This window comes from Schistocerca serialis, chromosome 3, assembly GCF_023864345.2.
Source record: "Schistocerca serialis cubense isolate TAMUIC-IGC-003099 chromosome 3, iqSchSeri2.2, whole genome shotgun sequence".
Taxonomy (NCBI): Eukaryota; Metazoa; Arthropoda; class Insecta; order Orthoptera; family Acrididae; genus Schistocerca; species Schistocerca serialis.
In genome coordinates this window covers 987,511,303-987,527,798 of record NC_064640.1, presented here as the reverse complement: position 1 = coordinate 987,527,798, position 16,496 = coordinate 987,511,303, and the positions used below count along the sequence as shown (strand labels likewise).

The 16,496-nt window shown below is 37.8% G+C and overlaps 1 protein-coding gene across 4 annotated transcripts in view; it reads left to right on the top strand.

Annotated features, from left to right (window-relative positions):
- The first annotated feature begins 4,271 nt into the window (after positions 1-4,271).
- The window catches only part of LOC126471433 (serum response factor homolog), a 246,263-nt gene continuing 234,038 nt past the window's right edge, over positions 4,272-16,496 (top strand). For all 4 annotated transcript variants that reach the window (XM_050099593.1, XM_050099595.1, XM_050099594.1 and 1 more), the window contains exons 1-2: positions 4,272-4,830; positions 5,520-5,771. In XM_050099593.1, the coding sequence (XP_049955550.1) occupies positions 4,375-4,830; positions 5,520-5,771 (708 nt within the window). In that variant the 5' untranslated portion in view covers positions 4,272-4,374. The remainder of the gene's footprint in view (positions 4,831-5,519; positions 5,772-16,496) is intronic.

Here is a 16,496-nt window from a genome sequence, read left to right as displayed (position 1 = left end):
AGCAACAGCATTAATTTACGTGCACGTAATGTATATGAATCCTGGCGTTTTCAGTCAATATAACGAACTGATACAGTAAAAGGAAATTAAGAGGTCAGAAGCAAGGAAAATGAGTTACAGAAGACATTGAAACTGCGTATTTTTATGTTATTATACACTGATTGTGACAGTTATCTTCATACGCTGGCAAGTAAACGGTAGCATTCAACGCGTATGACATTGACGAGAAGCGTGCAAATGATTTCCTATTTTCGTTTTTTCTCTTGCTACAAAAAAAGACGATTTTTATTTACAAAATTAATATTTCGGTGCTTGCTACGGATGTTGGTCACGCAAACAAACTTGATTTCCTATTTACTCAAACTTCGCATGTTTTCAGTAGTATTTAGAATGTACTACAGTTTCATTATTTTATAACAGTAATGCGGAAAAAATGAAGTAGGGTGAACTGCAAAAGAATAAAAAAAGATGGGTTGGAGAAAGCTAAAAGAATACAGTGTGATACACAGAGATTATTTGGCACAATCCGCTGGTCTGAATTCACTTTTCTCCTCACATGATAACTTTCACACCAATGACAGGCTACTTGAAGTTCACAGCTGTAATGAACACTGGACGAAAACTAACTTTTTCTTGAGTAGATAGTGATTAGCTTGTCATGTGCTTTTATACTGTGTTCGTTTCATGCACACGTAAACCGTTGCGGACATAATAGGGGAGGAGGTATTAGTTTCTCCGAGCCTATAGGTGCAATACAATAAACACAGGTCAACAGACAGATGTGTGCCACTAATAGGTTCGCCTTTTCTATGACACTACAGACAGAGTGAAGCGGTACACTAATTTGGTAGTGAGCTCAAATCCCTTACTGGCTTTCGTCGACATACATGACTCACTTGAGACAATTGTAGGGATTGTTCGGTTAACGTGGCCATTGCCTGTCAGTTTCTGCCCGGTCCAAGCCTGTGCTCTATTTCCAGTGAACCCGATACAGACAGAGCGAGAAGCGCTAACTTTTCTTCCTTTAGGACACTAAAATCGTTGACCGAACATCGTTCATCCGCTGTATTAAACGTGCGCTGTTCTGTAACACTTTTCGAGAAATCTGCACTGCAGTCTTGTAAAATGTATTGTTGTTACTAAAATATCTAAGAAGTTCCTCTACAAGCAAATTGACTACCCTTCCGTTTCTGCCATATTTTCCTTTCTAAAAGCGGTTCAGAAGCAAAATATCGCCAAGATACTGATTTCTATTCAATATGCAGCACAAATGGCTGGTAAACGTCACGACAATAGTAGAGAAATCTGAGAGCTACTGTATTCCTTACGCTCGACGGTCAATTCCTCAAACGTAAGTTGAAACTAAAGCGTAACGGCTAGAAATACCTGCCAGAAAATATGGGGAACAGTATTTGAAATGGACTTCTTTGCATTCTGTTAGCTAAACCACACCATGACCAGTTATTAAATTCTACACTCATTAGTGTATAACATATAATACAACCTCGGAACCCTCATGACATCATCTACTGACGAAATAACTGCACACTTCTGAGCCTTTAGATGACAATCCTGGTTGTTAGGCGTCGCTGTAGCTGTCGGAGACAGGACCATAATTCATACTTGTGCAGTTCTATCGCATCAGTGCTACGTATTCGACGACGTTCTCTGAGAGCTCTGACAATAAACTAAAACCAAGAGTGTAGAAATAGTGCTAATGCTACTACTAGTAGCAGTATTTTTATTCTTCCGCAGATCACTTTTACAAGGATATTGGACATGGTGTGTTATTACAGTTTAAAGAAAAGATCTAATTCCTATATACAGGCATTTACATTCTTAGAGGTCTAGTTTGTCAAGGACCGTGGCAGGAAGTCGGCCGTGACCTTGTAGTAGAAATCATCCGGCATTTACCTGACGTAATTTAGGGAAAACACGGGAAACGTAAATCAGGAAGACCGGATGGAGACAGCTTCCATCGTCCCATGGGCTATACAAGGCCAGTCATACGAACAGCGCAACCTCATTCGGTTTACCCTTGATGCACAATACTGTTTTGTTTATACATTCTCGCAAAGAATAATGTACCGGTGATAACAAAATGCTACACTGTTCGTTCATTGTGAACCGAAGATAATTTTTTCCGTTGTCAGAGAATATAACATGACTAACGCATAAGACGGCAGGAATTTTTGAAGTCAAGAATCAATTCCACGATGCACTTGTTGCGATCTATATCACTATCTTTATATGTATCTGGGCGCAAAAACGAAAACCTTCCAGTTTCTCAACCAATAATCCCAATCAGTCGCTCCACCATTGGGAAGGAAAGAAGAAGAGTTTACTCGTAATGTTTGATGTAAGACTTATTTTTAACTCACTGGAAATAATCCTCGTCTTGAGAATAAGCGTACCGTGTAGGTTCATTTCAGTTATGACTATATCTCACTTGAGAAACATCAATCGGAGAGGAAGAGGTTTAGATGTGTATGTTTTATGGTGCAGAGTGGGTAGATAGAATTCAGCCTCCTGTCAACATCAAGGGCAGTGGGAACAGAGTGGTGTCTTACACGGTCAAGGACGGGGAAGCATTTCGGATACGGCCCTCTTGAATGAACCATCTTCACATATGCCTGCAGTGATTTAGGCAAACTATCTTTTGAATGCAGTAAGTAACGAACATAGAGCAGTTTCCCTTTTCAAAAACAGTGCGGCTCAAACTTTTCTCTTTATTGGGGATCCTTAGGCCAGCCCTAGAGATGTGTAATTTCGAGACAAATTGTTACTATTGTTATACACGATTAATTAATACAAAGATCAATTGATAGCAACATTTTGATGTATTTCTGTTATCTTCTGCCAAGCCTCTCTCTTTAGGGCATCCTCTTTGCGTACACCACGGTACTCCACTATTTTATTTACGTGATCATTCCGAGAACGTCCCTGCCCGCTGTGTTTACTACTGCCAGGTGGTTTCCATTCAAAAGTTTTCTTTGGTCGCCGGTGATCATTCCCAACAAATGTCCATACAATTTAAATGATATTCTTTCAATTCTGTCTATCACTATCCCATTTGCCCTCATTCTGGCTCTTACTTCAACATTAGCTTTTTTCTCGATTCTTTATATTCTGGCGCTCCTTCGTAAACAGTCCATTTTCACAGCTATGAGCCACTACGGAGAAAGAAACTTACCAATGGTATTTGTTGCGGCTGCAGTCTTGCTGTGTTCCATTAATTTATGATACAGTGCTACATGAAACCCAAGTAATTTCGCAAGTCAAAAATACAAATACATTGAATCTTCACCACTTATCACAGTCTCCTGCATAAATTGTTACCACGGTCTCCTGCAACTGAAACGTAATGAGAAGCTACCGCCGCCCCGTGTACGACAAAATGACTAATTTTTTACCATTGTTTCCATAGATGAAATGAAAAAATTGCCAGAATTTATTCATGTCCAGATTTTGTTGACATGTGCGTGCAGCATTCATCGCATGTCGTAGAAATATTTGAAGTATTTCGCTGGAAATAGTCAAACTATGCCCTTCCTTTAGGGATAAAATACTTGTGTGTAATATCCATCCACAGTTTATGGAGCTCTTTTTTTTTAAATTCAGTTTAATCCTCACAGATTTTTATCTCAGCACTTTATGCGCTCAGTAGCTTCACCAAATGTGTTACCTTTTTTTTTTACATTGTCACTAATTTCCTGGCCGGCATGACGATACGGTCAAATCTTCAGAAACCGGCTGAAACGGATTTGGGTTCTATTTCAGAAACCAGATACACAAGGTTAAAAATTAGAATGACTAGTATTCGCTATTTTTGGCAGCGTCGTGACTTTAACTGTAAAAGGAGCAACATAACTCGTGATGCAAACAATATGTGGTAGGAACTGAACATAACTTGTATCAAACTTTATTTTTCGACTGAAAGGGTGGATCTTTGTTTACCATGTTAGGAGAAGTTTACCTAATTTGGCAACAGCGACTTCTAAATATGGGAGTGGGACCGGCTGTCTGTGCGCCGAGGTATTCATACGCCACCATAAAGTAACGAATATATTGTACGCTTTACACCTTGTTACACTGTGAAAGTACTAACAAATAATAGATTACCCTTTACAAAACAGATTTAAAACATTATTTTGTTTTAGTGTGACGTAGATACTGCTTTTAAGAGTTGGGACTACTTTCTTCAGCAACTCGCCGCACGAGCCGCGCGCTAGTCGAGAACTTAGGTCAAATTACGAACAGTTGCCGTGTGGTGTTGGTGACGTGCGTATGGTGTCGGAACGCTTAGAGGTTAAGGTAGTGAGAGAAGTAATCAGATTTTTATTATGACGTTAAGTAAATAGTGACAGTGCAGTGATGGATACACCAACAGGAGGGGGAAGAGATTCCCGTTTTAATATGGGATACAATATGTCTCTTTTAAGTGGTGAAACGCCGCCTGAAATATACGGAAGTACAAGCCATGCGAGACCTACAACCTCTCTAACTTCTGGAGTGTCAAGGTCTTCAGTTTCGTTACCAAGTACTTGCAGTGCGGGTATGACTCGTGGACTGAAGCGAACGTCTTCAGATGTGTGTTTTGAACAAGAAGTGTCAGGTAGGCCTAGCATGTCATCTCAAAGTGGGATGGGCTTATCAACGGACTGTGGCACTGACATTGGGGACGAGGGCTACTCACAGGCCCAGAAAAAGACGCCGCCACCGAATGGTAAAAAGACGAAGGGACGCGTTAAAATAAAGATGGAATATATTGACAACAAACTTCGACGATATACAACTTTTTCGAAGAGGAAGACTGGTATAATGAAGAAGGTATGAGCTTTTTCTTTTAGTAGTTATTTTTATTGTATCGTAAATTTGTATGTATTTTACATTGTGGGACCGTAAGTCATTTTTAAGGAACACTGTGCCTTTCGTGCAATTGAGATTATCGTGCTAGCTTGGCTCTTGCACCAGCAGTGGCAGTGAAATTACAAGTTTGATGACAACTAAAATGCTTCTCATAATAACAAGGACAAAATATAATAAATGCATGCTGAAACAATATTAGTTCTGTCGGTGTTGTTTCAGTGCAAATTGGTTATGTTTATATAAATACAGTGGGTAAACATAACCTCTCTGGCATGCGTCAACCATTTTAGAATGTATATCATGTAATCTGTGAACAATACTTTGAAGGTATTTAAAGAGTAATTGAAGAGTTCGAAGTTATGTACATTATTTTTATTTGAATATTTGTTTTCGTTGTGCATAAAACACTTTAATTTGTTAGTTCTGAACACCAGTTCTTTATTCACGTTTTTTTTTATTTTGCTTAAATTCCTAGTCTCAGACATAGCGCACGGTGCGCTACATAGGTTGAATATATACAGAGTTATTTTTTAATTCCGTCTAAGAATTATTTAGTTTCTTGTATTCTAACAGAGTTTGTAAATGATAATCTCTTAATGAGTATATTGCTGCTGTTTAGGAAACTTATGATTCCACTCTCCTGTTGACAGGCTTATGAGCTTTCAACACTGACAGGGACCCAAGTGATGCTTTTAGTGGCCTCTGAGACAGGCCATGTCTACACTTTTGCTACCAGAAAACTGCAACCGATGATAACATCGGAAGCAGGGAAAGCTCTAATTCAGACATGCTTGAATTCCCCTGATCCACCACCTTCAGGTGTTGGGGGCGACCAGAGGATGTCTGCTACTGGGTTTGAGGAGACGGAGCTGACGTACAACATTGGTGATGAGGAGCAGAAAGTAAGACAGCTGGTGTATGGTAGTTCACAACATGTAGGTGGAGGTGGGGCTCAGCAACATCCACATCCTCATGCACAGCATTTCCAGCAGCACCCAGGGTCACCATCTCCCCATCAACACCATCATATGATGGCTCCACCACCGCATTCTCACACCCAGTCACCTCCATCACATCTCATCCCATGTTCCAGTCCAGGGCCGCTGCTAGCAGGTGGCTATCAGCAGCCATGCCAATCACCTCTACCACCACCTCATGCTGCTTACCCACCTCCACACCCCCATATGTCACATTCACACCCTCAACGGTAGTGGCACTTGCTGTAACATCAGTGCGGTGATTGAAACAGAGAAAAGCTCTATCACACATTTCCCCTGTGGATATATCAGAAAGTTATCACAGGTTATCGTAAAGCTAAAAGTGACATGTAAAATATTATTTACCTTTGCTTGAAGGCTTTGCTTTGCAAGGTTCTGATACAATGCATTTTGGATTCAAAATTGTGCAAGAAAATCCATATTCTTGCAGAGCACAGGCTTTTATTAAGAAGCGTCTTAAATGACTAACAACAATTAAATTATTCCAAGAGAATAATTTTAAAAAGTTTCCCAGAAATAAGGCAGTTTCTTGATTTTTGTGGCTGAGAATTAAGACAGTTGAGGTTGATATTCTACGCCATTTTTTATCATTAGAGAATTTTCATGTCATGGTGCATTAAAAATGCTTATTCTGTTTACATTACAGGAGTGTTAAAATAAACTGACATACTGCACAGTCAGTGACCTCAAGTGCCATTACTGTAAGGGTATCAGATTGTGCCATTGAGCAGCAGTTGCCTTCAGAGGCATTTTGTATATTCTATGCATGATTTTTGTGGCTTTACTGCATTGATGGTTGTACAGCAAGTGTTTTGTTTTGTTATGGTGTTGTTGCAGCATGAAAGTTGCCTGTGCACATGTAGAAAGTAAATGATATTGCAGTGCTGAAATGAGCATGGAATTTTTTTAAACAAATTTTGATTTGTTTTTGGTGAATTAAATTTTCACCAAAATGTTTTATTATATGACCATGTCATGGCTTTTTAGCTAGTATAAAACTGGCAAGTATTGTTTTTGCTGTAGTTAGTAGAGTGGGATATAGAAAACGGAACATTCTTGGCTCCATTAACATCAGATATTTTCAGTCAAGATGCTGAGGGGTGGGAAGTAATAGAAATTGCACAGTGTTCATACTTCTTCTTTTTGCATATTTTCTATCTATCTCTTTCTTTTATGTATTGTTATTGCGAAATGTAGAACACTGTCAGTCTGTTACTGTTTTGTGGTACTGTATTACTGTGTGTTGTTTTGGCACAGTATCATAAACTGCCAAAAAAAATTGTGGTATTCAGTTTCCACAATACTTGAGATTTTTTTATTTACTTTTTTTTAAAACAATAGTTCATTACATGAGGCATTTGCTTTGCATGGTTTCCATTTTATACAGAGTCATAAGTCATAAAATTGTTCTTAAATAACAATACCTGTTGTGCATTCAGATTTGCAGTTCATTTAATGAGTCAGTATTACATTTTTTAAAATATTGAGACATTATAAACTGTTTGTTGTTTCTCTTTCATAGTTACTTAGCATCAGTTTGAGTTTTGAAATGAGTGGCTTTGTGGTCATGGACTTAATTTTTGTCTCTATTCATGGTGTGATTGCTGTATGTTCTGTCCTGACTTACCTCTGGAAACAGTGTCAGACTTTTGGCACCTTTCCTACTGTTGCCACAACATGTTTTATATTATAGTGGTACTGTTTTTGCTACCTAGGCCAGCAGTATGATAGTTTTTTTATGATGTTTAACTGATTACTGGTAGCAAATGTCAGTACTGAAGTTTCAGATATGTAGGACATTACAAAATATTGTGAACTGTAGTAATTCATTTACTATGACCAGTACAAATACGATTACTTGCTAAGCGAAGGCTGAAACCGGTGAACGATATGCATGAACTTGGATTCTGCAGACACAAATTGCTGAGTAACATCAACTTTTTTAATGATTTTTTTATTAAAGAGATAGTGCCAATGGTATTATGACATGACATCCCAGTTCCTCATGTCTTGTTTGTGATCTGTTAGTCAGAATAATATGTGATTAGTGCAATTTTCAGTTAATATTTAGTTATAAGTATACTTACAAATTGCAGTGAATAATATTTGTCATAGAGAAGTTGATGTCTAGGAATTTGTAACTTACTAAATCTCTCATAAGATACAGTGACTTTTTGTTACATAAACTATGGTCATGTTTTGAATTGTTTCTTGTCTCGTCCTTTTCTTAGCCCTGTATATTCCCCACACGTTTATAGAAATTGCAATCATTGAAACAAGTGATTGAAAGTAAACTAGAAATCTTGGTGCTATCAAGCATATTTCTGTAGATGTGTAATCTTACACAGACAAAGGAGTTATGAATTTGTTGTATTACAGTATGCCTTTCCCATTTTCATTACAAACCAAACATTGGTATGTGAAATTCAGTTATAGGTACAGAACAATGACACACCACATCATCATCACTGCTACTTCCTGCTACACACATACAAGAAGGGAGTGTAGTGTACCTTATAGTTTCAGAGTAAGGGCATACTGTCTTCAATAGGACTATAACTGGTAAGACAGTGCTGAGTTCAAAACAACTGTAAGGTCTAGGGCATTTTTAGTTTATTTAATTTCTGGAAATGGCTGTTGCCACAAACAGTTGCTCCTGAATATTTGTTAAGAGTAATATTCAAGCATAATCATAATTGGTGCACAAATATACAGTTGTAGTAAATAACCCAAAACAAATACACAACTTTTCAGTATTTTCATAATATCTTGTTATACAGTTGAGAAGTTTGTTACCCGTGATTCCAAAATATTACGTTTTCATTCACATTATCTTATGTACCTGTAACTGCTTTATATGATAATTGTCTACAGACTGAAAATTTTTTATTGTAATTTATATTAATCTCAACACTTTCACATAACACTAGGTTGCACTCTATAATGAGTTATCTCCACTCCTCTTTCCCAGCACAGCACTGTGATTTTTATTGTGGAATTTGGACAAGTGTGTATTACTTTTGAGCTAAGGATTAGATTTTTAAGCTGAAACTTTTGTGGTCTTGGAGTGGCGACATCTCAAGAAAACAACAAGAAACATCGATGGAACCTACTACCTTAATTATTTGCTTATTACCTCAAAACTTTTAGACACACAGTTCCAGACAAATGTCACACTGTGGAGATGTTTAACTGACAATTAATACTCAGTTTGTAACAGTTTTACTTTTTTAGACATCTGTGCCTGGAGTCAATGTATGTAAGCATTAGTAAAGTATCTCATCTTCTGTGCAAAAGTGATAGGTGCACTTAACTTCACAAAACACACAGCTGAAAATAATAAGCATTACTTCAGATTCCATTTTCCACATTCTTAGTATGTTGTTTTCCTTAACTTGTAAATGTGTGGCCAAAGTGTTGTAATAGTCAAACATTCTGAATGGTGAGGTTTGGTGTGTGACAGATTGCAAAGCACTTCACTAAATATTTATAACTGGCGTTTGGATTATCCTGGTATTTCCGTTCATAAGTATCACTGTCTCTTCTGCAATGTAAATGATATATTTTTTCTGTATAACCAAAGTAAATTTTACTCAGTGTGGATAGGAAACAACCTGAAATGTTTTTGCTTTTGTGCATAGAAATTTATTTGAGTGGTGAAGAAGCTAAACCTCTTTCAGTTGCATAGAGCGCTTAATGTAACTTTCAGGTTTAGTGTTTCCTCCAGATACTACTTGATAGTAAGATCGTACTGTACTCCTACACATCTAAAGTTGTTTCTTCTCCGCCATTACCTTCTGTTCTTCAGTATCTGTTCTATTGTATTCACTTGCTGTTTGCACTGAACTTTTTTTTGTTCTCACCATTGAATACAGAAACAGTTTTAGGTGGAATATGTGTCAGCCAGAACTTGACTGTTCTGCTGAACTTAAATTGCAAGTTTGCTAATTTAAGGGCAGTTACCCAGAAGCCTTTCAGCTGAAGAGACACTGGGCCCAGAAAACATTTGAGAACTGGAAATTTATCTATAACATGTTCAAATGACCTTGGGTGTTGTGTACAATTACTAGTGAAACACATTATCGTTATTGTGATCAGATGAAATTACTTCAGTGGAATCACCTCAAACTGCTTCAACAAATAAAAGGTGTCACTTGAATGGCAATGGGCTGGCTTTTCAAACACACATTTTGTACAGTAGTATAAAGAAATGTATCCATAATGTAACTCTGTCAGTGATTGCAAGGGTATTATGATGTAAACTACATGGACAATAGTTTAGCTGTTTACTTCATTACTGTTAAACTAAAAATCTCTGTTTCGACTAGGTGGTATGCGCTCTGTGACCCTTTTTTACATTCAGAATGAAACATCTCGGAAGAATGCTGGAATGGCTCACGCAAAAAATTGCAGTGGGTTATTTCTTGCCACGTTCTTGCCCCTCAGTGCTTGCACCGCCTCTAATGTGGGACCGAGCGAGGTGGCGCAGTGGTTAGCACACTGGACTCTCATTCGGAAGGACGACGGTTCAATCCCGCGTCCGGCCATCCTGATTTAGGTTTTCCGTGATTTCCCTAGATCACTTCAGGCAAATGCCGGGATGGTTCCTTCGAAAGGGCACGGCCGATTTCCTTCCCCATCCTTCCCTAATCCGAGCTTGTGCTCTGTCTCTAATGACCTCGTTGTCGATGGGACGTTAAACACTAATCTCCTCCTCTCTCTCTAATGTGGGCACTAAGCAAGTTTGCAGAGTTATTAAAACAATGGACTCTCAAGTTTATTGTAGTGATTTTCTCCACAGGCTATAATGATTTCTTTGAAATGAACAAGCTGATTTCCTTCCCCGCCTATTCCAATGTGAGCTTGTGCATAGCCTCTAAGGATCTTGTCAGTGCCCAGGCATTAAAACCCTACCTTCCAATTTTGACAGACTTTTTAATTATAATCTGTTTGTGTTTGATTGTGTTTTGAAAATCTTTCATTGCATCGGAGTTTTGGGAAACAAGACTGTTATGTATACAATTACCTTTCTGCATTTGATTTGTTTGGTATCTAAACCCATTGTCTCGAATTCAGAGTCTGAATATTTAATAATTGTTGCTTCCAAAACATTTATATTCAGCACTTTCCATTTATCCTGAAGTGTATTCTCATGTTACCATATTGGTTGAAGAGTTATATCGTGATCCTCATCATGTGTGTAGCTTGGTTACTGTGAGAATTAAGGTGCACATTGAAAGGATCATAGTTTGATCTCTGTTCAGTTCTAAAGCACTCTTGGTACTGAAAATTGAATCTTATGTGTGGCAATGTATGTGGAGGGACAGGTAGTGACAAGTTGGCACAATGGTTCATACGACAGGGTACCCAAAAATAAACTGGAACTATCTTTTTAAAAGCTATATATTTTCAAATTGTTTCCAAAACCACCATACATCTGTCAAAATACTCTCCATTACAACTAATACTTTTGTCCCACCAGTGCTTCTGTTGTGTGAAACATCTTTTTGTGGTCATCTTTAGAAATGACTAACAGCTTGTTCCTCTTTCATTCTTGACTTCTTCAGTGTTGTCAAATCAGAGTCTTTTCATGCGTGGAAATAAGGAAGAGCCTCACGGAGCCAGGTCAGGCGAGTAAAGTGCGTGAGGCAGTAGAACGATACCATGTTTAGACAAACACTGTCTTAGAGTGTGGTTGTGCATGCAGGTGTGTTGTTGTGGTGGAAGAACCAGTCTTCTGTCTGGCACAAATCAGCATCCAAGATAACCCATTAATCTATGAAAGATATCAATTGTCTGTTGACGGTCTGTGATCAAAGCTCTAGGGTTTTTTCAATATTTTTGTCTATTCAGGCAATTGATGGACGTCCAGGATGAGCTTTGTCATCAATTGACATGTCACAATTTTTAAATTGAGCAAATTACTCGTACCCTTGAGCTTTTCCCATAGAATCCTATTGGTAAACTGTTATCAATGTTAAAACAGTTTCAGCAGGATTTTTACAGAGAAGAAAACAAAATTTCACAGCTGCACATTGTTCACTTAAACTTGTCAGCATAAAAAATGAAACAAGAACAAAACAGCGCTAACAAAAACAATCACTACAGATGAACAGTACAAGACAACACGGGTGGCACTGAACTGGCAACGAGTTGCACTATATACGTCTAGCAGCAGAAAAGCGTACTACACAAGCTCAGCCCTTGGCAGTGTTAGTCTTTTTTTTTTTTTTTTTGGTACCCCTTGTACAGTTCAGAGGCTACAACGAAATATAGGTCTGCTTTTCAAGCTAGAGGAATATAAGGCATACCATTTCCAGTAACAAAGGAAGCTGGGAGATTAATACTTGATGTCCCAGCAATGATCCAGTCATTAGAAGCAGAGCACAAGCTTGGATTTCACAAGGATAGGAAGAAAATTGGCCATATCCTTTCTGAAGGGTCAATCCCAGCATATGCTCCAATAGAGTTGGGAAACAGTGAAAAGTTGAAATTTGAATGGCTGAATGGGGTTTGGAATTCTGCTCTCTAATGTGTGTACAATGCCTTAACTGTTGCATCAACTCTCACAGTTCTAGTAGGACCACGCTAAGTAAAGTACTGTGAGATCAGTGCTTGATATGATAATTGCATTGCTTTATATTCATAGTGTAACTGTTAGACATGTTAATGCAGACCATTGGGTTTGAAAATTGTCTTCATAAAACCAGGCAAAGTTTCACAAATCACTTCAAGAGCTAAATGTCATTCACAGTTCAGTTGATAAACTTTCATGTCTTTTTGTGGCATTAATGATAAGTATCACTTTCAATGCCTGACAGACTAGACCACTGTTGGAATGACTGCTGCATTGTTAAATGCACAGACTATTTATTTCTTCTTTGTTTCCTGAGGCCATATGTATCCTCTGATGTACAGCTATTTTTGTATATCATTGGTAAATACTATTCTGAAACACCACAAGGACATTAATCTGACAAAGCAGTGACATGGAGAAGCAGCTATAGCTTACATTGAGGGAAAGTGATTGGGCAGGCTTTGTGTGATTTGTCACCAAAACACTCATAATGACAGGCATTTTGTGGGCTTGTCATGCATTATCCTAGCCAGGAGATGGGCCAGCGAGTAGTGGGATTAAGTTTTTTCATCTTCAGCTCTCCTTCCCAGTTGTGCTGTAATGAATGATACTGAATGTAAGCCTCAAGTTTACCAAGATCTTGGATAAAACATTATGAGAGCAGTCCCACACTCTAACCCCAAAATGTACATTGGTAACATCTGTCATGAGCAGTCATGGGGAGTTATATTGGTGGATTTGCTGATTTGAATAGCCAGTGATGTAATCATGTTTTTATTTTGATCAACAGCACAAATATTAAGTATTTAATGTAAAGACAAAATTAACATACTGGATGCTAGAATGCAGTCCAGCTGAATTTTCAGTGATGAAAACATTTGCAGGGGAAAATACACAAAAGCATGTAATAAATAATTTACTGCTGAGTTTTGCTTTCACCATACCATTGTATTTTTTGTTACATTTCTCAGCACTCTGGATGCAACCAGACAGTAAATAATGTAAAACAAAAATATCAGCACTCAATGTAACATAGACCTACAGCTACAATACAGATCAGACGGTCACTTCAACCAATATGCACTATTAAATTCATTGCCTTTGCCAACCCACAACTGGATCACCACCTTCAGACCGAACTTAGACTTCAGGCTATGCTAAAGATAAGTGAGTGAACATAGATTCCATCTTTGAGATGAAATCAATAATATTTCATCACAGGCAGTGCAAAAGTGCAGAATATTTCAGTTAAAGAAACTCCTGTAGGTGACAAAAATGGAAAATGAAGGAAGGGACATCTCCATAATGTGAGTAATTTGTGTAATTTTGTCAGTGCAAGCATGTTCACATTTGAGCTAAAACCATTAACATCATTTCAGCGCAGAAGATGCAAACGAGATAGATATGAAAATGTAAAATTTGTGGCAAACTCAGAATGTGAAGGAAATGATACAAAATGTGAATAATTCATACATTAGTATCAGGAATATGTATTTGCTGTTCATTGGTTACCACATACTATCCACTAATTGGCTACCTCCAACTGGACATGGATATGCACGACAAGCATCTGCCATATACCACGAACAAGTACAGTGTGTGGCCAGCCCTTTGTAAAGTGTGGCCATTTATTGAACTTGGGGTATTAAAGAATGAGACTTCTTAACAAGATAATTTTGTTTTTCCATAGATTCTGCAGTAGAATCATTTGCCTTTCTTCGCTGCATAACAGCAGTGACCCCTTTTCAGCTTCTGTCTTTTTTCTTGTCAGTAGAATTGTTTAGCATTCTGTGATTAAATTTGTGGGATTGAAGAATCATTTAATAAGCCCCATTACTTGAAATCAGGGTCCTTTCCTTTGCAGAACTTCATTTACTTTCTATAACAAGGAGGAGGTACTGGGTTTTTATGCATTGTCATCTGGCTCTGCTGTAGAATCTTGTACTTACTTCTTTTCTGGATGGTAATTGTGTTTTTCTTCTTGGAAGATGTTCCAGCAACTGAGAAGAAATCCATTATGAAATGAGTAACTTCTCCAGAATTCTTGCGAAAAGTTACACTGTAATGTCCATTATTTATACTCCTAAACAATCTATCATTATTGCTGCCTTAAAGCAATAATTATCAAGCCATTCAGTGGAGTTTTAGATATTGTGTAGTACTATCATTGCTGTTTGAGGCACATAGTGGACACAGCATCCTCACAAGTATGTAGAGTTCAAAGAAACTGTCCACTAGAGAAGCTCTATATCATACCAGAACATAAGGGTTACAACCAACAAAGAATTTAATCTCTCTCTAATCATCTTGTGGTGCAGTTCTTCTTGTTGTCTCCGGGCTTGCTAAGAAAATGGGATGAGAAGTTCCGCCTTATGCAAGACACCTTTTTTTTCCCTCTCTTTTGTTTCACCCATACCCATAGAAAATAAATTACGTTTTGCTGTTTGCAGATGACATGTTGTATATTGTGTAGCATAACAGCTACCAAAACAAGAGAACAATAACATAATGTAAGGTATGTTACTTTTCGCCAATTAAGTTATAAATGCAACTTTTACATAATGTTGTAAATGACGCAAATGTTAATATGTTAACAACAAATTTACGGTTAAAAATAAAAATAGAACCCACTGACGATAGCACAAAAGTGCTGAAACATGTATGGGTGAAACAAAAGAAAAAAAAAGTTGGGTTGCATAAGGCGGAACTTCTCACCCCATTTCTCTCTCTCTCTCTCTCTCTCTCTCTGTCTCTCTCTCTCTCTCTGGAGGGGGGGGGGGCGGGGGCGGGGAGCTGTGTAGCTACTTATACTGTTTTGGGAGTTTTCTTGAGCAAAGAAAATATTGCCACACACCACAATCTGTTATATTTGGTCACTGCACTTTAAAAATATTTTAATGTTTTACGATAATGTTCTGTTTGTATTACTATCATGCTGTTGCATTTTACTCATTCTGCTGTCACTAATTTACCAAATGTTTTTGGAATTTCATAATGTTTCAGTATCCATTGCTAGTTGCTGATAGTAGGGAGAATTTATATTCGAACTAAATACACATCATTACTTGCATAACAAATATCCTGTGCTTCTTGAAAGGGCAAATTGTAGGAAATGCTGTTCATATCATATCTGTTGAGGTTATTGTTGTCTTACTTACCTTTTTACAGTACCTTGACTCTTCCTGTGCTATTATCTTATAAGTACATTTCTTCTGATGCATTTGCGTCCATTTTTGTCAAAAAATTATCTTCCAGTGTGATATTTGTCTGGTGTGTGTATGTTAGTGGTCACTGTATGCAATTAGGTGATTCTAATGTAACAGAAGTTTATCCAGTCAGTTGCTACTGTCATCATTACAAGTTATTTTGAAGAGTGTGACTGTACCAAAATTACTTAGTGACACTGCATGTAAATAAAACTCTGGTAAAAGTCTATACCAGGGCTAGTAGCATACTTACGTGTTTCAATTTTGTCAGTGCTTGCCATAAGGTCTGATGGGAAGGAAGGAGGGGTGTTTCAGCTGCTGGCTTTACACAGCCAATGAGAGAGCAATGTACGGACAATGTGTTTCAAATGAATGTTGTAACATTCTCACGTCAGTATATCACTGCCTCTGGAATCTTAACACATTTAAAAGAAACAGGAAAATATTTTGACGACCAAGACTTTTAATTTAACTTAAGTTGCTATTAGGTCCCAATCTAACCACAATCTAGTAATTCGTGAACTATTTGAAGGATAGAAATATGTATGTAAACACGATTATAAATGTGACTTTTGCAAGTAAAACTGTCATATGCATACCCAACCTAGACCATGGACTAAGCTACAGATTAGTTTCTCATCACAACCAGCATTTTTAGCTTTCACATTTGTTGGATTCACCAACTCACAACCAGAAACAGTCACATTCCAGCCTAACCACTACCTCATAATTCATGACATACTCCGAGGGGGGGATTTTTTTGTGGCACTGAAGATTATCGAGGGTGGGGGGATTTTTTTGGGTCACAGAAGATTATAAATGTAAGTGGTGCTTGTTTCACTTGCA